This window comes from Alosa pseudoharengus, unplaced genomic scaffold (genome assembly GCF_046254945.1).
Source record: "Alosa pseudoharengus isolate Yale_2024_CS ecotype anadromous, Long Island Sound unplaced genomic scaffold, YU_APseudo_1.1 YU_APseudo_1.1_scf_6, whole genome shotgun sequence".
Taxonomy (NCBI): Eukaryota; Metazoa; Chordata; class Actinopteri; order Clupeiformes; family Clupeidae; genus Alosa; species Alosa pseudoharengus.
The window spans coordinates 35,690,961-35,713,292 of record NW_027468848.1 but is presented as its reverse complement, the minus strand read 5'-3'; the positions used below and the strand labels follow the sequence as shown (position 1 = coordinate 35,713,292).

The following is a 22,332-nucleotide window of genomic DNA, read 5'->3' as shown; positions in this document are numbered from 1 at the left end:
GCACCACCTACAGTATTTTTCCATTGCGTACCCCAAAGTCGGATTAACTAGATCGTTAATGTCTCCTTGCTTGAAGAAACATATGTCCAGTGTGTCCATTTACTCTCCCCACATTGATTTCACAGGTCTCAGATTAACATGTAGCTGGACAGAGAGCCTGGAAGCAGCCCAATCTAAATAAATCTCTGTGCTTGCATTTTGGAACTAGAGCAAGGCTAAAAGACCTGTACTTTAGCAGCTGCCATTCTGATTTTCCCCCTGCCTTTCCTTTCTCTGAATCTGGTCCTTTAAAACTTTTATGTGGTGGTCAGACCATTGGAACCGTGTTCTTGAAGTTCCCCCAGTGTTCCTTGAAAATCCCAAAGTCCCTTCTGTCGGTGAGGGTTGTGTAAGAGCTCTCTCTTGGGCAGGGGGAACGTCTACAGAGCTTGCTCTGCATTTGGGCAGAAGACAAGATTCTGTTGCCTCCGGGCGTTAACATGTCAGCTAACCGCTAATCAGTTAGCTGACGTAGGAAATATGGAATATGGAAAACTACCCATCATTCTGTTGAGCAGGATCAACTTGTAAGGTTGAGATTGTGTGGAATGAAATGGCCTAACAATACCTGATTCATAGCAGATGGTATGAAGACTAGCTCATACCTGCTTGTTCTTGTTTTGATACTCTCATCTGAAGTCTAGTTGTTAAACTAGCAGTAATACTACTGTACAGTAATGCTACCTCGAGCTACATTCGGCTGTGAGGGTGAGTAAGGCATATTTTAGAGAAGAGTTGCTCAGCGTGTTCTCGGAGGATGCTGATGTTTAAGGATCGGCGTGAGAGCTCCGTGCAGAATGAGTCTTCCTGGCCGAGTGCCTTACCTTGAGAACGTGTTCCGGGCGTAGTGCATGATGCTGTCAAAGTCATATGTCTCCCCGAGGGAGTCCACCTCACCAGGCTCCATCTTCAAGAAGTTATACTCCTGCCCTGAGAAAGTCAACCAACCACACACACACACACACACACACACACACACACACACATACACACACACACACACACACAGAATGTTTCAGACCATCTAGTCACCTTTCCACATGGAAAAATGAAGGACATGACATATGATTCACACACCGCAACCCACCCCAATGGCCTAATTCATTACATAAAATGTAAGTAGGCCATGACAAGTCAGTTCATGACTAGCAAGCACAGAGTGTCATCAATCCAGAAACAGTGTGTAATCCTATTTCCTGCTATTCTGTCGGAAACCAAACTAGCTCAAAGTCATCCAGTGTCATTACCAAGAGAATTGCAGAATAGGCTGTCAGCAACTCTACTGTGTGAATCATCAATTTATACATATGAACTGTATTGCACATCTGCAGCTCTGTACTGGATATCCTTCTTTATTTTGAGACAGTTGGTATCACTGTAAGCCCTGGAATTTGATCGTGTCATTCGTTTGCAAAATCTAATTGGGTTGAGCCGGGACTTGGCTGTGAAATTGCCAGGCAGGTTCCGGCCAAAGCCTGCTTATAAATGATTCACCTGCAGGTAACGAATACAGCGGCAGAGAGAGAGGGAAAGAGAGACGGAGAGAGAAAAAAGAAAGGGAGGGATAAAGAAAGAAAAAAGGGAGGGGGGTGGATAGCAAGCAGATAGACTTGACTCAATTCTCAGAGCAGAGGCTGGCATCTTTGCCACTACCCGCCTTTGTTAAGAAAAACTCATTCTCTCTCCGCGCAGCTGTTGACCTGGGTGACTTCCGTCTCTGTCTCGCTGCAGATGGCACAGCGATGCCCGCCGCTGCCAGGAGCTCAGTTGGAAACAGTTGGCGTTTCACACCGCTGCCGGCTATAATGAGCTCGGCAGGATTGGTGACTGGCATCTCTCCCTCACCCAATTTGACATGCCACTGACTTATTGGGAGGCTGTGCTGCGGGCCTTTAAATGGTAGAGTTGCTTTGACGCGATCACAGATTGTGTTACTGAATGGTGGCGGTGGTGGCGGTTGGTTAGGCGAAGGGGGAAGCGGGGAGCCGGTGGCGGTGTCAGCTTACCTGGTTGAATGTTGTCCCGGATGATGCTGACGTGCTCATCGCGGTCCGGCCGCGTGTGCTCGTGCCAGAAGCCAATCACGTGACCCAACTCGTGCACCACGATGCCGAACTTGTCGCAGTTCTTGCCAATGGAGATGGCCTGGGGGCCTCCGCCCCGACGGCCCACATACGAACAGCACCTGCGGGGGGAGGAGGGAGAGAATGAGGAGGGGGGACAAAAGTGGGTGGACTTACTGAAGGCCCAGTGAACAACGGCAACTAGTGGCTACTATCATGACCCCCCCCATTGATCCAAAGAGTCAACACACAATGCCCTGGAGGACCTTGTGTACTTTCAAACTCACTCACTCACGTGGCTTATATAACCAGGTAAAGTCAGGGAGAGAAACAAACACAGAGGTAGGAACCAGTAAGAGGTAACGCATATCGACTCCACTCGTATCTATAACACAGATATAGACATATAATAAACATAGACAAAGAGCAGAAATAGGTATAGCAAGACGGATAGAATATTTGCTATTAGTCAGGAGACGTCACCGTAATCTAAAGAAATGTTCACAACGTGTAGATATACTGTAGAGGCAGCGACACAGGCAACACAGACACATTAAACACATTCCACAACTCCACAGTGTAATGTTGGTCTCCATCTGCCAGAGGTAAGAGAGTTCTCTCTCGCTTTCTCTCTCCGCTATCTCTCTCTCTCTCTCTCTCTCTCTCTCTCTCTCTCTCACACACATCAAAAGGTCACTGTTGGAGCTCACTTTAACAGCACTGACAAACACAAACATACACAGACACACAAGCATATGTGCACACGCACGCACACACACACACACACACACACACACACACACACACAGACACACACAGACACACACAGACACACACAGAAACACGCCAGCACACATGCCAGTGTATACACATAGCCATGCACGCTCAAACACACAACCAGATGCCTGCACACACACACACACGCACACGCACACTCCAGGCCTGTGTAAGCCCAACAGGCCGCTCTCTAATTACCGAGAGCCCACAGCCAGCGACTGCAGAGACTTGCCTTGAACTTTGCACAGGACAGATGGGGGCCTTGCTGAGTGTGCATCCCAGACAGGGCCCTTAGCTAACCGTTCCTCCCTGCCTCCCCGCCTGCCCGCTCGGCTGCCTGCCTGCCTGCCTGCGTGGATAAAGCCCCCCCTGTTCCCTGGGCGGCCAATCACCCCGGCTAAAATGACTGGGCATGCCGTAGTGGGGAAAAAAAGGACAGGCTTGTTGTTTCATGCACCTGGTCTTTGGCTATTCCCTCCAGTAGTCCCAGTTCCCAGTGCTTTCAGAGCGCATGCTGTTGTAATGTATGTTTTATCACGAACAGAGGAATTAGATTAAGAGGGGATTTTTCTTCCATGACATGATTTGTTTGATTTGACTGATCCATTCTGACTGATGCAACTATGATGTGAGTTTCTTTCTCTCTCTCTCTCTGTCTGTCTCTCTCTTTCTCTCTCTCTCTTTGTGGAAAAGAAAGCAAAGGGAAAAAGATGGAGTGAGGGCTCGGTGGGGTCTAAGTGAGCCCATTGAAGCTTCAGTCTCTCTCCTGTGGGGCGGAGGTGAGGGGGGGGGGTTCTTCCTGGCGAACCGAGAGGCCATGTGCGACACGAGTGCCCAAGCGCGGAGCTGGGCAGGCTGGGCAGACAGGCTGGGAGCTCTGATCCATGGAGCCAGCCGCGCTCGCTCTACGCCGAGCCTGAAAGGGCCGCTTTCACTCTGGCCTGGCAAGGCGGGGGGGGGGAGTAAAACCCTAGGAATTACTACGACTCAGGGGACGACGTGTCCAGCATGAGCAAGGACTGGAGCATGGTGGACGGAAGTGCATGGAAAAGCACTTAGGCGGTAAATCAGGGGGCCTGTCGGAAGAGAGGGGGAAATCAAAAAGATGCGGCTACGTGGGGAGGGATGAGCAAGCCCCCGAATCTCCACAATCTGCCATCCCCCGACATTCCTCAATCAGAGGAACGCAACCATGCAAAAAGACACACAATAAAACATACAGAACCACACAAAACTATCTGGCAATTCAATGTGAATGCCTTACACATGCGCGCGCACACACACACACACACACACACACACACACACACACACACACACACACACACACACACACACACACAAAAACACACACACACACACACACACGCGCGCGCACACACACACATACACACACGTAAGTTGGTCCACTCACCCACACGGCCGGTAGGTAAAGACGATGTAGCTCTCCTCCTGCGTCCTCTCAATGAATGTCACGCAGGTGTGCTTCTCCCAGTGACGCATGGCCTGCCGGAAGATGGCCCGCTGGCTGCCTGAGAGAGGGATACATACATACACACACACACACACACACACACACACACGCGCACACATGCACACACACACACACATGGACACACACACACACACACATGGACACACACACAGATGAGACATGAGTGATGGCTACATACAGCCAAGCCTTCACAGACACGCTCCCATCCTTCCTCCCAGGAATAGCTCTTCAGCAGAGCGCATCAGCCCTGCCGACCTGCTCGGCGACAGGAGCACGGAGTGCATAGACCGTGGCCATCTCTGATGGAAATGTGCTCTTTAGGGGGAATCCATCACCACATTTGGACAGGTATGAAATTAATGATGAAGTGGCTAGTCTTGACCACTGGTTACAGAAAAAGGGGGAGCGTACATATGTTCCCCGCTTTGTATTGGACCAGGGAACATAGGACCCTTTTTTTAAACCATAACCCTAACCCCGAGCGGGAACCATACAATAGGACCCGGGGAACATAGGGATGACCCCGAAAAAGGGTAACACTTTAGGCCTACTTTTTACAGATGGTTTGTTGAAATTCAAGTTAACTCAAGTCAAATGACCCCCTAAAACCTAACCTTGTTGTATTAACTTAGGCTGTGATAATTAAATCAGCATACCAATTTAGGTGATGGTCCGTATTAAATTTTGTTTTGTTTGCCAATTAAGTAAATAATAAATAAAGGGTTGACAGATTATTTATAATATGCGCATCTGTAGATAGTTTATAGGGGACCATCTCAGTAGAGTCTGGCCAACAAAGTAATACTCCAGAGGTCAAAAGCCTGTAAATGTTCATCTGATCCTCGACATATCCACAGGTTTATGACCGCCAGCGAGCTCTATCTGGGTGAAGAAGGCGCAAGCCGACATGCTTTGCTATGCTTCTAGTCCTTCAAAATAAAGGCCTTTTATTTTTCAAAACCTTTGACTATTTTATGGCAAAATCCTTATTTATGTCATAATTTTTCCATTTTTCCTGTTTTCTGAAACCTATCTAGGCACTCTGCCTTTCGCGAGGAGCAGGGGAGAGGCACGATCGAGTTGGAGAGATGATTCACGGCAGTCACCTCAAGGGACTCGCAAAGCGGCCTTTCCCATTTCACAACTCTGAATTAAAAACAAAAGGCCCTCCTCACATTGTGTCACGCTTTGTTTGGGTTGATAGAAACGGACAAAAACGACCCCATTATTCAAGAGGAGATTAACACTCATGACCAGCATGCAGTGTTTCAATTTTCTTTTATCTAGTCATGGTCGAAAGAATAACAAGAGGCTGGCGATCCAGGGAAGAAGACAAATATAATACATGCTTGGAGGGCATGACAGCACATGCTGGACCACAGCTTCTAAATGGGCTTTTTAATCTCTTTATTCTCACGTTGAGATACATCTGCCTGCCCTGCGAGATGGTGTGACTCATTTCCTTTGCTTTTGTGCATGTTCATAAATCCTTGAGTGCTTGGCAAGAATTTCGCCTCACGTTGCTGTGGGTCGTGGCCTGAGTAATTGAAGGAACTTATTCACTCGACTCAGATTAGGGTCAGAAGCGCTCACGAATGGAAGTATCAGACACCCCCCCATGAGCACATACACACACACACACACAGACACACACACAGACACACACACACACACACACACACACACACACACACACACACACACACACACACACACACAGCATGCCTTCTTGCAGATTATTCATCAAAATTCATAAACACACTATATACTGTAGCTTATAGCTTATACTTGACCAGCACTACCCAAGCACTCTCTCTCTTTTTTTTCTCTTTCTTTCTCTCTGTCTCTCTCTCACAAACACATACACAGAGGCATGACATGGTGCAATCCATTTGTCCAATGTGCTCGCCTTACAAGTAGTAAGTTGTCCGAAAAACAGGAAGTTACGCAAAATTACGTCCCCTAAACTCGTCTGACCAGCAGCGATCTCGTACAAGTCAAATCGTGTGATCCAGTTGTACGAGGGGCTCTTCTTACCAGTAGTAGGACGACAGAAAAACAGTCGCGCAAAATTACGAGACAGCACGCCTAAGGTCGTCTGACTAGAAGCAGTCTCATACAAATCAGAGGACCCCCAGTTCACGCCGTCTTAACTAAACTAAAGATGGCTGCGCTGCGTTTACTGTAATTACTCTTCTTTTTACCGCTTAGCAAATCTCAATGTCCATTTGAATTACTCGTACACATTGCAATGCCTCGGGGGTACATGTATGTTATGTTGTCTTGTCGTGCATGGTGTAATGTGTTATTTATCCATTGGTGTTGGTAAAAGTGGCTAGCAATGTTTTGATGAAAACAAACGCTGCTGCAACAGGAGGCGCCCATTGGCTTTCTCACTTGCGTTGAACGTAAATGCAAACCGGAATGCATACAGCTTGGTCTCACAAGGAAGTTACGACATTTTACTAGTTAAGGGTTGTGACAAGCCGTCAGCATGTACAAATGGAACGCACAATTAGATCCCTTTAGGTTCAAAGAGCACACTGATTCTTACCACTGAAGTTGCCACTGATCACGTACGGAATGACCCCCTCTGGCCACACCCTCTCAGGCCTGGAGGTCGCCGCCCTTTTCCTGCGGCGAGAGCCTGGTGTGTCTGGCACCGTCCTCGTCTCACTGGCAGGCGAACCTGTCATTCACATTACAAAGCAAACAACATGGCTAGGTCACATCTGTCCCAGGAAATCTGGCACTCCAATAAGTCCCTGTGAAAGTGCAATGAAACTACACAAAAACATGTTTTAGCTTTGCTAAAGGAGCTTTTGGAAATGCTTCACTCCAATGCAATAACATATCGACATTAATCATTTCCGCACAAACACACACAAAAAAGATAAAGTTTTGTGGATTCATAAAGAGGATGGCATGGCCAGGCTGAGGTCTGGCCATACAGAGCTCTGTAAAAGTAGCTTAGAATTTTTTGTTTTTTGTGCTGAAAATGTGCAGCTGTTCCCCTTGACTGACTCCGCCACACCCATGACTGGGTCATCGGAGGTTTTTTTTTTTTTTCAGAATGTTTCAGTAGAATCTGCTCCCAATCTCCCTGCTAAAGCCTTCCTGCTGGGTTTTGGAGACCAGGTGGTGGTCTGGAGAACACTGGAGCCAAGAGAAGCTGGGAACATGTCTGATGGAGCAATACATACAGTACATACTTATGCTCCTAACATTCACTATCTATACATAAACTCATAAGCATCTGCACAGCGTTCGGGTTCAGCTCTGATTAGGAAGAAAACAAATGAGTTCTTCATTCTTTCGAGTTTTCCAGGAAAAATAACTCCGAGGCTCCGAGGAATAACAAACGAGGTGAGCATCTCTTTGGATGAACCTGCTCTCCATATGTGGCTCCCAGCAAACACGAGAGACTAGAAGAAAAAGCTGAACCTCTAATCTCTAATCTCACTCATTTTCCCCACTCCACATTTGTTTTCACGGCCACAAAAAAGAAAGTGTGTCGTGAGTCAGTTGCCCGAGACAATTAACTCTCAAACAGCGTTATTTTAGTACTTGACACTGACACTCTAAAGTGGGAGTATAAATATTAAACAGAACTACTTCAGCCTCGGCAGAAGTAGGAAGCACAAGACTATGGGTATGAGGTTTTTGAGCTTGTTATGGGACTGGAATGCTGACTGCTGAGACGTTGGTTTGTTTATCGGCCAGCAAAATCCATGCAGTGCATGAGAGAAGAATTCCTCTCTGGCAGGCAGTGCACACACTAAGAGCCCTGCACTAGCAGTGATGGACACAGGCATGAAACCAAAGCATGTCTTTGCATGAGAAAATGCTGTCTCTTGAGAGTTAAATATACACTGTTTTCGAGGAAGCAAAACACTTACACTGATATGTGAATACTTTGTTAACTTTAAAAAAAAAAAAAGATGTCAACCCTAAAATAGTTTCCCAAACCACTGGCCATCATGAGCACTGGAAAAACGCTAAAGGATTCTGGTTTTCCCTTTTTCATGAGGAAACTTGAGGCACTCCATTTCTGTTCATGTACAGTACAGCTGTGGTGCGTTAGGAGGAGGGCGGGGGTCAAGCCATATACGTGAGGTCAGGACTGGGACTGTAGCGTGCAGCTGCTCTGACCAGCCTATATGGCGCAAAACAACAATGACGCAGCGCGGGTGTACAGGAAAAGGTTCCCACGCTTGGTTGTTTCAAACAAACACTTGTGCAGAAGGCTTGGGCTTGTGCAGGAGTCTGGTGTTCCCACAAGCACCATAAAGCTACAAGCCTCTGAACACAAACAAAGTTGGAGTTTGGACATTCAATTTGGTGAGAGAATATCAACACACTGTTGTAACCTGAGGAGGAATGGATTCAATTAAGTTTTACTATTGTAGGTTTCCATGGATCAGAATCAGTTGTAGAGAAGTCTGGTACCCGAGTCGGTGTTGTTGAAGATCTGCACAGTCCTTTGGGCCAAGTCCACTATCCGGACCACCTTGAAGCTGCGCATGTCCTCCTCATCCAGGGCAATATCGCCCAGGTAGGCAACTAAAGAGATGGAAAGAGAGGCAGGAGAAGGGTCAAGATTAAGATTAAGATTAAGATTTAAGATTAAGATTAGGACATTGAAACTGGCATCTTTTGTCAAATATGAGTAACAGTGCTATGTTTTGTTTGTCTTTGGCAGGGGGTTACAAAGTGAGGCCTATGTTCACTATTACATCACTCAAGCTTAGAAACAGAAACCGTTGTTTGTCATCTTCAATCTGAGGCTAGGCAGAGAAAACATTCATACTGTTAATAAGTTGTTCCCTCAAGACACTGGATACAAGGAGAGCAAAAAGCTGTGTTACATTTCCACAAGAGGTTATTTTCATTCAAGACCATCAACTGTAGCCTTCACATGGGGAGACAATAGGAGGTCACATGGCGGCTGAATCTGAAACCTCAAACTCGGTTCCTGAAAGGGTCCTCAGTGGCTACTGTGTCAGCCATCGACACACCAACACACCAAATGGAACGAAATCTGCTGGTCTGCTTTCCAAGACTAAAACCAAATAATTTTCAGTATTTTCTATTTGTGTCTCTCCTCACTGAAACCTCCACCACAGACTTCCATCGCCACTCCTGCTGCCTTTTAATCCCTATTCCCATCCCAGTCAGATATATCAGATATATATATACTGTATATAGTATATAAATAAAAAAAACGACTGCAGAGAAGGTCCTCCAGCCAAACGCTGCTCATCCATTTTTTAAAGCCTTGTCAATCACACCGTATCCAGCCAAGTTCATCATGCGTGCCACTTTAATTATTCATGTGCCGACAGAGAACTCCATAGGGCCACTCATTTAAGGGCCTGCTCTCAGCCACGGCCGCTAGTCTGCTGCGTACACATGAAACACTGGTGTCTTATGGTGACCTAAATGGAACGTATGCATGCATATGGATAGGGCCTCTAATTATTTGGTCAGGGACTAATTGCAGCTGGGGGAAGAGTGGCAGCGCTTGACTGACGGCTCTAAGCTCCCGAGCGGATATCCTTTGGATCAGCACAACTAATTATAAGGAGCACATGGAGTTAGCAAAGCAATCACAGCCTTACAGATAGGCTGCTTATGAATAAGGGAGAGAGAAGTGTGTGTGTGTGTGTGTGTGTGTGTGTGTATGGTGTGTGATGTCTGTGTGTGTGTGTGTATGGTCTGTGTGTGAGTGCGTGTGTGTGCAGAGCAGTGCAGACCTGGCGTTTGTTTGTTTAAGTTTCATTTGAGAGATCCGAGCGGTTACAAAATCCTGAGTTGAGTAACAGACCTCACAGAGCTCTCTGACCAATATACACACATTAAGGTGCACACACAGACACAGACACACACACACACACACACACTCACTCTGAAATGGCAGTTATGTGACCTGATTTGTAGGAAGGCAGCCTGTCTGTCGAGGAACTCACCAGGGGGTGTTCAGCATGAACTGAATTCCATTTTATACCGAGACAGAATCACCAGAGAAATGTCCACATGGCATTCAATTCAACAGAGGGCACATGCCACCACTTAATGAGGTCTTCATTCTGGAAAGTGTTTTTTTTTTCGTGGAACAGCCCTGTGCTGGTAGAACCCCACAGCCGTAGACTCCTTAGGCAAAAAACTCCCACAGTTTAAAAGAGGTAGGGGGGCGATCATTTAGCACAACCGGAGTACAGTGGGGTGCCTCAAATATAGGGCAAGTATTTTAATGAGGCCCAAGGGGGAAGAGATCAATTAAGTCCACAGACACTTTTTTATGGAGGAAAAGGGTTTTACAGCCCAGACTCTCTGTGTGTGTGTGTGTGTGTGTGTGTGTGTGTGTGTGTGTGTGTGTGTGAGGGAGCGGTTGGGGGTGCAGCCCTACTTCCCTGTTCACACACTGCCCCAGGGAAGCAAATGTGTTTGAGCAAGACTTGTAGTTTCCTGCGCCGAGGTATGCAGATCACTTCCACTGTCCATGAGTGTGAGAGGCAAATCTGAAAGTCAAACAGCTACGTGCGAGAGGAGACTACATCTCCCTGTATGTCTACCTCTCAGCCCATACAGAATGCATAAAATGGTCCCTCAAAGTTAAGATATCTGGACAGCTCTGCACCACGTCTATGAATTAATTCAAGCTGTCCAAATCTGACGGACGGACTCTACCTGAGATGACAGGCTGTCCCCGAAAAAGCAGGAGATGGCCAGACGACAAGGAGGAGAGCTGACTAACTCTGAATTTAAGTGGTACGGACCACCGCAAGGCACAGATCCCGACTGCCTGCTTCTATTCTGAGTATCGGCTTGTCACAAGAAAAAGCCTCCGAGCTGGAATGATAAAAGCCTAATGATGGAATGCATGTGTCACTTAGACACCAGTATGAGCATAAAGTGATAATAAAAGGCAGACATACTGAATGTGAAAGATACAGACACTACAGATCATACAGGTACTAGACACAGGGGAAGAGTGAGAAAAAAAGGATAGATATTTAGTTCTCACAAAGGAGAGCAAAATTGGGCTTGAGCCATCTACTAAATCTGCTCTGGAGAAATAGGACTGTTTTTGATTGGTCCAGCACAGCAGAACCCAGTGCAGCCCTGTATTGCTTGTTGACAGCATGGGGGGGGGGGGGGTCAGGAAGAGTGTGCTACAGGACACCGGGTTTAGGCTGCAGTAAGACTCTAATGAAAGCTCCCCTGCAAGACCAGGCACGTGCCAACAACAACAACAGCTCAGAATATGCCAAAGGAGCGAGGAGAGGAGTGCAGGGGGTCCTCTAATTTGCGCTCCTATGGCTAACTGAGACCGGGGGGGGCAGTATGTGTGTGTGTGTGCGGGGGGGCAGTATGTGTGTGTGTGTGTGTGTGTGTGTGTGTGTGGGGGGGGGGGTTGCTATTGCATTCCTGTGACACATAGCGCATCATTCATGAATCAGGAGGAGGGGACACAGTGGAGGGGACGCAGCGCTGGCGACAGGCACGCAGCTGACCCCTCATCAACATCGCCAGCCACCAGATGTCCTGGGGTCTTAATGCACACGCGCACGCACACGCACGCGCACACACACACGCACGCGCACACACACACGCACGCGCACACACACACGCACACACACACACACATACGCACACACACACGCACACACACACGCACACACGCACACACACACGCACACACACACACGCACACACACACGCACACACAGAGCTAATGCTGCTGCATGCGGTATGGGACGCAGTCGGCCGCGGTCACGTTTCGCCAGCACATACGAGTCCTGCACTCCGCTCCACTCACCGGGCCAAAAGCGATTGTGAAATCATCACGAGCTCACGCTGAAGAAACCTGCAATCGATCGAGGGATTTAGAGCTGAAAGTGCAAGTCATTAAAGGGAGAGCCAAGAACGCCACTGAAAGGTAGTTTGAAACCTTTTGAAACCCCGTTTGAAACCACACAGCAACACAATGTGACCTGGTTTGTTTGTTTTCTAATGGTTCCAAAGGGCAAAGGTTCCCCTGCATCCCATACATTGGATGCTCACAAAATGATTTGTGATGGTCCTTCTTGTGTGGCTAAATCTGTTTTGAAGGCCCGCCACTAAGCAACACTATAAATCCCATGTCCAAGAATACCGAGATGGCCCTAATGCCCCGGGCTCGGGGGTCTTGGCCAAGGCCTCTGTGAAAGTCTGGCCTCTTCCCCACCCCTAGTTGAGAGCCAATCATCCACAACCATTTTGGGTGCAAGTCCTTTAATCCAGCGTATAATTGTTCCCCCTGACCAGAGGCCAAGATCGAGGGGAGGGCGGGCAGACAAACAAGCCCACTGCAGGATCTCCCCGGCCCCCCGGCTTTCACAGTTGTCCTGGCGACAACGTGGCAGGGTGTTTTGTTATTATCGGGAAGTCTCGGAGGGGATCCCAAATAAATCCCCTTGTCTCCTGGCTCCCATTATCCACGGACAACCAATCCCGAGATGGACGCAAAATGGAGCACAGACAGTGATCGTGGGCAAAAGGGAGAAAGTGGAATCAAACAGGCCACCCGTAGCTTGGAGCAGGCCGATGATCAAATTGAAGAGACAATGGGGGTGAACTAATGAACTCCATCAGATGTTTCCAGATAAGATGGTCCCACGGCAAAAAATAACAAGAGCAGTGCTTTAGAAGATCTAATACAGGCGCTGAATGGCAGATGGGCAGTTGGCATTGGCTCGCAAGGATGCCTGGTCGCTGTCCAGATTACATTCATTAAATACAATTTCAACAGCTGCAACTTAGCCTCTTGAGGTAAAGGAGTTTTATAGGAACTGAAGTAAAAACTGAGGAATTTGAGTTAGTCAAACCACCAAATCCCAATGGTTTATTTTTGTTTTGTTTTCACAAGGTGTTTCTGTGTTTATTGTCAAACACTAAGGAGTTTGTTCAGAAACCTGCCTGCAGGAGGGATGGAATTGAAAATAAAAGTAAATAAAAAAACTCATTAAACATAATGAACAACTGACATGAGATGAGATTTAGCTTGCATTGGTCCTAAATAGAACCTTTCTAAGACAAAACAGCAGAACTGTCTGAAAACCAGGCCAGCGAGCGCCCGCATGCTGACTGTCTGAGGGGGGCTTTCCCCTACAGCAGGGATGAGCTCACACACATCTCATTCCATCTCATCTCATCAGCCTGACCAGATAGGGGCCAGGAAGACACGAGTCCTCTGCGGAGGCATTTGATTGACTGGGCTTTGTGCCTGATATAATTCCCCCCCCCCCCCCCCAACCCCAACCCACCTCGCCCCGCCCCGCCCCGCCCCGCCCCGGTACACCCCCATGCCGTCGCCACGGCAGTCATACACACAGGCCAGGCTGTTTGGATAATCTTAACCAGTCTAATCCTCCATCTCATTGAACTGCTGCTCATCTTTCCGCTATCGCCACCACACGCATGCAATCACACACAAACAAACACACACACACACACTCCAACACAAAGACCGACACATGCATGCACACACACACAGACTGTTGTTCTTTCTTTTACCAACACTCCTCCACACAGACACACAAACAAAGATAGATAGACTCGTACACACACACACACACACACACACACACACACACACACACACACACACACACACACACACACACACACACACACACACACACACACACACACACACACACACACACACACACACACACACACACACACACACACACACACACACACACACACACACACACACACACACACACATCATACTCCATCCATACAGTCCTGGTCAGATAATGCAGCAGGGACCATACTGAAAGAAAGCCTCATTGTTTCCTTACAGCATCACTAGACCATGGAGGTTTTTGTTACAGAACTCGATGATGATGAGGACATCTGTGTCCCTAGCATATACTATCTACACAAGGATGACATTCTTCTAGAGGCCATAGTCATGTCTCAACAGAAGATAGCATGAGGACAACAAAAACACAGTTTAGCCTTTGGGTGGGATACCTTCCCCACGGCTGCTGCAACGTCTGGAAGTGACAAACAAGGGACGTCCAGACAGCCCTCTCACTCTAACCACCACCAACACAGCAGCAGCATAACGAGGGTCTGGGCGTTAAATAGGAGGTCTAGACAGGGCCAGAGTGTGGGTGCCACCCCTCCTGTCTCCAGCGCCAGCCCAACCTTGAGACTGTAGATGAGGAGTGGAAAAACACAGCCACAGGGTTCGGACACCATGTGGCTTGTGTTTCTGTGTGTGTGTGTGTGTGTGTCTGCGTGTTTATGTAGTGTGTGTTGGTGTGTCTGTGGGGAGGGTCTGTTTGTGGGTTGACCACGCATGACAATGACACGGCCACGCCTTTCACTGTTGGGTCTTTTCGCTGAGACAGACCTGAAATTTACATTCAAATTGAAGGGCTGTGTCAGTGTCATGGGCTTGGACTGATTAGCACTTATGGTAGTTTCAGCAGGGATTACTCCTGCAGTCCTAGTCTGTGCACACAAACAGATGACTACACATCTCACATACTGTATGCACAAAGTTTATTTTTGAAGTCAGAAATGATTGTTTCTTTGCAAGTCATATCACACCCCAAGGTACCGTAGGGGGTAAATTAGGTAGAGTTTGGTAGGACTCTGGTGACGCGGGAGTCTTGTAAAGTCTTGCTTGACAACCCAACCCCCCCCCCCCCCCCCCCACCACCATCTTGTAAAAACAATCCCAGCTGTTACCGCCTCAGCAAATGTCTACCTAGATATTTCCTTAGACTGCAATTTGAACCCAAGGCAGTTGAAGACGAGGAAAGCACAAACACATATCCATCGGTGTTCAACAGCGGGACCTTTTCAAAGGTATCTCACCATATAATCTAGGGAATCGTTCGGGATTAGCCTTAGGCTAAACCCCAGGAATCAAAGGGGTGATTATTTTCCTATAAGTGGTGTTCAGTTGGGGCCTTCTGACCACACTCAGGGCCCCAGACAACATAAGTGAGAGCTGGAGGGAGAGCTAAAGCGGTCAGCTCCGTCACAGAGGGCATAAAGGACTTGTCTGGTGGAACCAAGGAGACTGTCGTTGGTAATTTCGCAACCCAAGTTCCCGAGTGCTTTCTTTTGACATCTTTGACAGGTACTTGTTGAGTTGAAGAAACAAGTACTATTTATGTGGCTACACCAAGAACTCATTTTAAGAAAATATTTTGTAACAAATCTATATAATGAGGATCTATCTATCTATCTATCTATCTATATGCAAGTTCATATGGGTTTTGCAAACTGAACCATAAAACACCACACAGTCACACAATCTTTAATGCAAAGACTCCCTCTCTCACACACAAATTCACACACACACACACACAAACACCCTCATCTACCTGAGCTAAATGGAAGTGGTTGTTTTGGAGGTGGCCTAAGGTCAGATGGGTTGCTGTGGTCAGCTAAACTGAAATAGCCCAATTACTCTTTGGACAAAGCCCCTTTCACACAAATGGTTAACACACACACACACACACACACACACACACACACACACACACACACACACACACACACACACACACACACACACACACACACACACACACACACACACACACACACACACACACACACACACACACACACACACACACACACACACACACACACACACACACACACACCTTCTTGAATTTAAACCATCATTAACATTAAAAGCATTTCTGGTACACTTCTCCAGCAGAATACAAATTAATCTGTGAAATCTTTTGAAGAACTCACAGATAGCTGATCTTTAACTGTTGCTGTTACAACAAGCCGATAAGCCAAATCGAGTGAGAAAATGAAGTCAGAGGGTTTTTTTCTCTCTCTTGTTTGCTTTTTCTGCCAACCATTTAGTTTTTCATTATTAACGCCTAATTGGCCGTGAGCGGAGGCGTTGAAACAGACACTCCCCGGAGCCTCTGTGACAAAGTCTGCGCCGACAACAACCATGCTGTTCCTGCCAACGTCTCAAACAAGGAAAAACTCCCCCTTTAACCCTTAACACATGATGGATGCCACTGTCGGGCAAATGAGGTGAACCTCTACCTCCCCCGGGGTCAAAGTTCACGCTTTACCTCCAGGAGCCTCCTTTAGGTCTTAAGTGACAACTCACACTTGAACAGTGCTCAGCACTAGCACTATCCCATTGTTTTATATTATCACACAGACGAGCATTCTGCCTTCAGACTGATAAAGCTTTTGCTTTATGAGGGCCGACTGGGCATGCAGAGACACTGGCTGACTGGGCTGAGAGACCGACTGAATCACAAAACGTTTCTCTGGAAGACACCGTGAAGCGAAACAAAAACATTTGAAGCGTCATTCCAGTAACATTCAGCAGCCTGAGGCGCTCCAGCCCCCTAAAGCTGTGCGGCGGCCCTCCTACTCCGCGCGATCAGACAAGGAGAACGCATAGCTCCGGGACAAGCTAAACATTCATCTCTCTGACGCACAGCGGCGAGCGCTCGGTTCTGTAAATCTAGTGTTCCTTTAGGTCTCCATCTGCTCACTCCTCTCTTGCTGACAAATCACTGCACACATCCGTCTCGGCGGCCTTTAACAGACTCCCCCGCACATGCTAAAGACATTGAGGACCTCTTGTTGTTTTAAGGTTCCTGTGGTAGCATTAGTTTAGCAAATGCTGTGTAGCTCTGATGAGATGTCAGAGAGAACATACTCGGTTGAAATACAGACAGAAGATTTTAGCAGATTTGAACTCTGTTCTCGGTTTCTTGGCAAGAAGTTCGCAAGTTGTCTCCTGTCTACCTTATCTGTGTTTTGACACTCAATCTACAAAATATGTCTTTGCAACTCAGCTCTTTTTCAACATAAGGAATTTACTTTGTCAAGTTACCAGTCAATACAATCTCAAGTGTGACATTTCTTGTCTCTGTAAGGGGAAGCTTTTTTTCAACCACAAAAACCTGTGCAATAGTGTGAATGTGTCATCTCCTTGCCTTACTAAGACCTTTGTTTTCTATGCAGGGGAAACCCAGTGTTACTGAGATCAAGGTCATTTAGCTGAGAAAGGAAAGCAGACATTCTTCTACTGCCCCCTCCCCACTCCCCCCGCCACCTCCAAAACCACACAGCGGCCACCACCGCGCGCTACTTTCATCTCGACTTCATCATGACGGCAGAAATCAATAAATAAAAGCCGGGGCCGAGTGCACGCAAGGGGCTCGGTGCTGTAAACACTCTCGGGAGGAGGTGCCAGCCGTGCTGCTGAATGGCGGGCAGTCACCCTGTCCACTCCAGAGCTGGCAGGTGGTGAGAGGAGGCATGTTTCCTACCTTCCTTCCAGCGCTGCCCCCACGCCTGGCATGGCCTGAATGACCCCTCAGTCTGTTGTCGCCCTCCCACCACAGCCACCCGGCCAGAGGGAGATGAGGAGAGACAGGCCAGGGAGGGTGGTGGGTGGGTCGGAGGGCTGGGTATGACAGGGAGGGGGCTTGGGTGGAATGGTGGTCGACGTGGTGGTCCCAGCCAACCAGACTGGGAGAACCTCTTCCAATGAAAGACAGACCATGGGATGCCATTGTTCCCAAAGGCTGGTGATGATAACCACAAAGGTCTCTTCGCGATCTTAAAAGACACACAAGACCCACTCCTCTCCTCCTCAGCACCCTCACATTGGATCACTTTTGTAGTGGCAATAAAAGTATTCAGGACAGACCTCCTCTCTTTCGCTTACTTCAAATGAATCTTTTATCTGAAATGGAGCTGCTCCCTCCTGGGCCGAGGCTGGACTTTAAGTGTAGAGGACAGACATTGCAGTGCGTGACTTGGCTTCATTCATTTTTCATGCTGAAAATTAGTGATTCTAATCTCAATGGGTACATTGAGATAACGAATTTCTGGGATGCTTTCCAGGTTGGGATAGATGTTCTCCAAGATAGAGGAGATGAGGAAATGTTTAAATAGAAAAAATACTTATAAATATGGGCCTAAATTTCCATCATCAAATCATCAAACACATCCCAGAGATGTGCGTAATGGATAACCCTGTAGAATATACCACTTTTTCAGGTGTGTTGCGACAGATGATAAACAAACGATCTTGAATAACGTGCATGGCAGGTTGTAGTATAACCCACACACTAGTGTTGACATGATGCATCTTTACGGTCTCTGTTTGGGTTAGCTGTGGAGATATGCCAAGCAATAAACCCACAGAGTCACCAAAAGAAATGCAGAGAAACAGTCAGCCAACCAGCCAGTTAGTCACTCACACACTCACACGCAAAGACACACAGACACACACACACACATAAGCACAGACACACACGCAAAGACACACAAACACACACATACGCACAGACACACACACACACACACACAAAGACACACAGACACACACACACATACTGTAAGCACAGACACACACGCAAAGGCAAAGACACACACACACACACACACACACACACACACACACACACACACACACACACATACACACAGACACACACACACACACATATGCACAGACACACAAACACACACACACACACAGATTTCACTTGGAAAAAGGCAATCACAGCCATTGAATTGTAGAGGATGACATAATGGAATCCAGTGTGTGGCTGGGCGCAGCGTGGGCTCTTACCTTAGTGCATAATCTCATTAACTCCTCAGCAGCACACTTTGGCCCGGGGGCCCTGACAAGGCCCCAGCCCAACAATGCACTCTGTTCTGTCCTGCTCTCACAAGAGGACCCACTGGGGTGGGGGATCACAGCAGTGACTGCACCCCCAGCGTCCTCTTACTGCGTCAGCGCCACCACCAGACTCTCACCTCACCTCTAGCCCTGACCTTGCACCTCCCTTCCCATTTCCACCTCCAGCACACATACACACACACACAGTACTACTAGCGTCGTGCCCTGCCCTGGCACAGTGTGGATGGGTCTGTCAGATGTCTGTGTTCATTGGGGGGGGTGGGGGGGTGCAGCAGCACTGTTCCTGGACTACAGCCACAGAACTGACTCTCACACAGTCTCCCCATCTGTGGTTTTCCCCCTCGCCGCTTCCAGTGAGGACACACACACACAGAGAAAGGGAAAGGGAGGGAGAGAGAGAGAAAGACAGAGAGAAACACACACACCAGAAGTTCTTCCCAGGACCACCACATTTTTGGCGAGGGGGTGTATGGGGAGGGGGGGGGGGGGGTTGGACAGACGGGGATCCAGGTCAGAGCGTGCCTTCCTCTGGATTATTAAAAGCATGCCGGCCACATTCTGGAGGGGGGTGGAGGGATGGAGAGATTTCCAGCTGCGGTGGTGTGGTGGCAAATTGAATTAGTAAGGACCGATTTTTAGGGAGACGAAGAGACAGGAAAAAGAAACAGAAGGTGTGTGTGTGTGGCGGGGGGTGATGGTGAGAACGGATCTCACACATTCGTGATGACGTGGAGTGCCTAGGTGTTGGGAATTCATATGGCATCAAGTGTGTCTACTGTATAACATCTGCTGCACACATTGTTCAAACAATGAGTGCTGTCCTGAAGTTAGAGTCAAAGGATAATTTCAGGGAGTGAGCTTATTTTGCATTCTTTTACAATTTCACCAATGGGCTTGCTGCACAAACTCTCAATATCCACTAGTCTGATTTTGTTATCCATCAAAACCAGGTTTGTTATGCTGACTGATGACTGATGATCACAGCTGATCCCAAATTAAATGGTTTGTTGATAAGAACTCACAAAAAATAAGCTTTTGGATGCATTCTTCTACACAGCTCAGCCAACTCTGTGGAAAATAATTCTCATATATCCAGGTCTCTTAGATCTTGAAAAACAATACCAGGTGGTGGATATTTTTTTTCTTCGCTTTTCTCAAGTTTCTACAATGCCCTTGACCTCACCATGGAAACAATTTTTTTACTTGCTGCAGTGATTTTTAATTTAGATAAGAGATAACAAGTTACAGGACTGAACGTGTGTGTGATGAAAACAAAAATAACTACAGTGTCACTGTTTAAATAGTACAACATTAATGCTATCTTATTTCTCTGTTTGGACAGGCTGTTGTCACTTTGCTCGGAGTTAAAAGGACACCATTGCGTAACAACACTAACAGGCCCAGTTTTTGATGAGCACACATACAAGCAGTAACACGGTGAACTTTACATTGTCGGCAAACACTGTCAGGCACAGCTGTGCGGTGTCCTGAGAGAGAGGCAGCCTCCCACAATGATCCCGTCGCAGACGGAAAAGCAGTCATTTCTGACCACATGCTCCGGTTTCCTTTCCTTATGGAGTAAAGTCCTAAAACAGACACACACTTCAGAGAGAGAGAGAGAGAGAAGGAGAGAGATGCATCCAATTGTGCCTCACACACCGCCTCTTATGAGAGTGTCCAAAACCATGAATTACAACCAACCGTTCCGTGGTGTGTCCACCTCACCCCACTGACCCCCAACTGGATCTTCCCTTTCCCAGTGGTGACGCTGGTTGTGCGTGACGACAGCAGCCGCTCTGTTTAGAGTGAAGGGTCTAAACTTTTTGTTTACATCATCTGCGGATGAGGACACTAGAGTTTTGAGTGTATTCAAACTGCTGCAACGCACCATCTCAGAGACACAACGAAACCAGCTGTTCAGCCAGGGCAGTGACGCATCCTCACTCAACCTTTATCCCACTCAGTACTTAACCATCCACTTCAGGCACAGTGTACATCTGAGATACACGGATGGGTGACGCTTCTCAACAGTGTCAACAGGGCTTGGTAAACTTCCCCTCAGTGACGACAGGTAAACACTTGAAAGACCTAATCTGTGTGCGATATCAATGTTCCTGGAGATTTTTTTTACATGTCAATTTGTATGGTCTGGATGAAATACAGATCCCCCCCCAACACACACACAAACACACAATGCGGGGCAAATGTTGAAATGAACAGCCATGGTGCTTTTCAATTGCAAATGAGAACAAGGCGGAGGGGAGAAAAAATCAAGGGAATGAAAAAGGCTTGGAAAGAGGAAAGGGGAGGCCACTACAGAATCTTAGTGTATAGAGAGTGGAATCTTTGGTTCTGGTTTAGCACACTTATCAGGTCTACCCAACAAGCCAGCCCTTTTGAATAGAGATGTGCCAGACATTAGCTGGAGGCCACCCAGAAAGTTCTCCTGTAGGCTACCCGACACTTTAGTGTAGCCTACTGATGGACCCATTCCACACCAAAACCTGCCATAGAGATAGTTTAAACTGTGAGCCACTAACTTGTGTCCAGACAGACAAGAGAGAAGAAGAAAGTTAGCTCAAGAGAAGTCACAGAAAGTGATTATGCATGTCAAGAATATTTTCACATCAGTAGAAGAAAGACTACCAAATCAGTAGCATCAATTTCAGGAAAGTTCAAGCATCATCATCATTCATTATCAGTGAAATGTTACTTCCTTGCCTTAGAGCTTGTGTCCTGTCTCCATTGATTTAGTTTTAAATTACATCAAACACAACCATTCTGAAATATGAATAAGGACGACCATGGCAAAGCCTATGAATTAAACATGGAGCAATAGAACCAGAAGGGATCGTGACTAGCTAAATGGAGGGTATCACTCAACGTGCCATTAGAGTCATGCTTACACATTTAGGTAGACATAATATTAACGTAGATTGATGAGTTGGACCTTCCTGCCTTCTTTAGCCTAAAAAGGCAATTTTTTTAAGGCCAATGACGTGCGCCAGGTAGACCGAGCATCCCCTGCTATTACTTTGTTGTGATTGACCGGTAGCCTATTCTCTTCCTGTCTGCGATGGACTAAATCAACGTCACTTTGGATAACGACAAAAGCAGCTGGCAGACAAGTAAATAGAGTGTAGCCTACTGCTACAAAATAACACTTTGTTGTGTTTTAATGGGAAATCTCAGCTATGAATATGTAACCCATTTTGACAATAAGCTATGTTGGG

General features: G+C 47.3%; 1 protein-coding gene across 1 annotated transcript in view; it reads right to left on the bottom strand.

Annotated features, from left to right (window-relative positions):
• bmp1a (bone morphogenetic protein 1a) overlaps positions 1–22,332 on the bottom strand; it is a 46,545-nt gene that overhangs the window by 23,488 nt on the left and 725 nt on the right. Inside the window, exons 2-6 of the mRNA XM_076270126.1 lie at positions 8,824–8,937; positions 6,929–7,063; positions 4,294–4,411; positions 2,046–2,224; positions 864–969 (exon numbers count right to left, since the gene is read on the bottom strand). Of these exons, the coding sequence (XP_076126241.1) occupies positions 864–969; positions 2,046–2,224; positions 4,294–4,411; positions 6,929–7,063; positions 8,824–8,937 (652 nt within the window). The remainder of the gene's footprint in view (positions 1–863; positions 970–2,045; positions 2,225–4,293; positions 4,412–6,928; positions 7,064–8,823; positions 8,938–22,332) is intronic.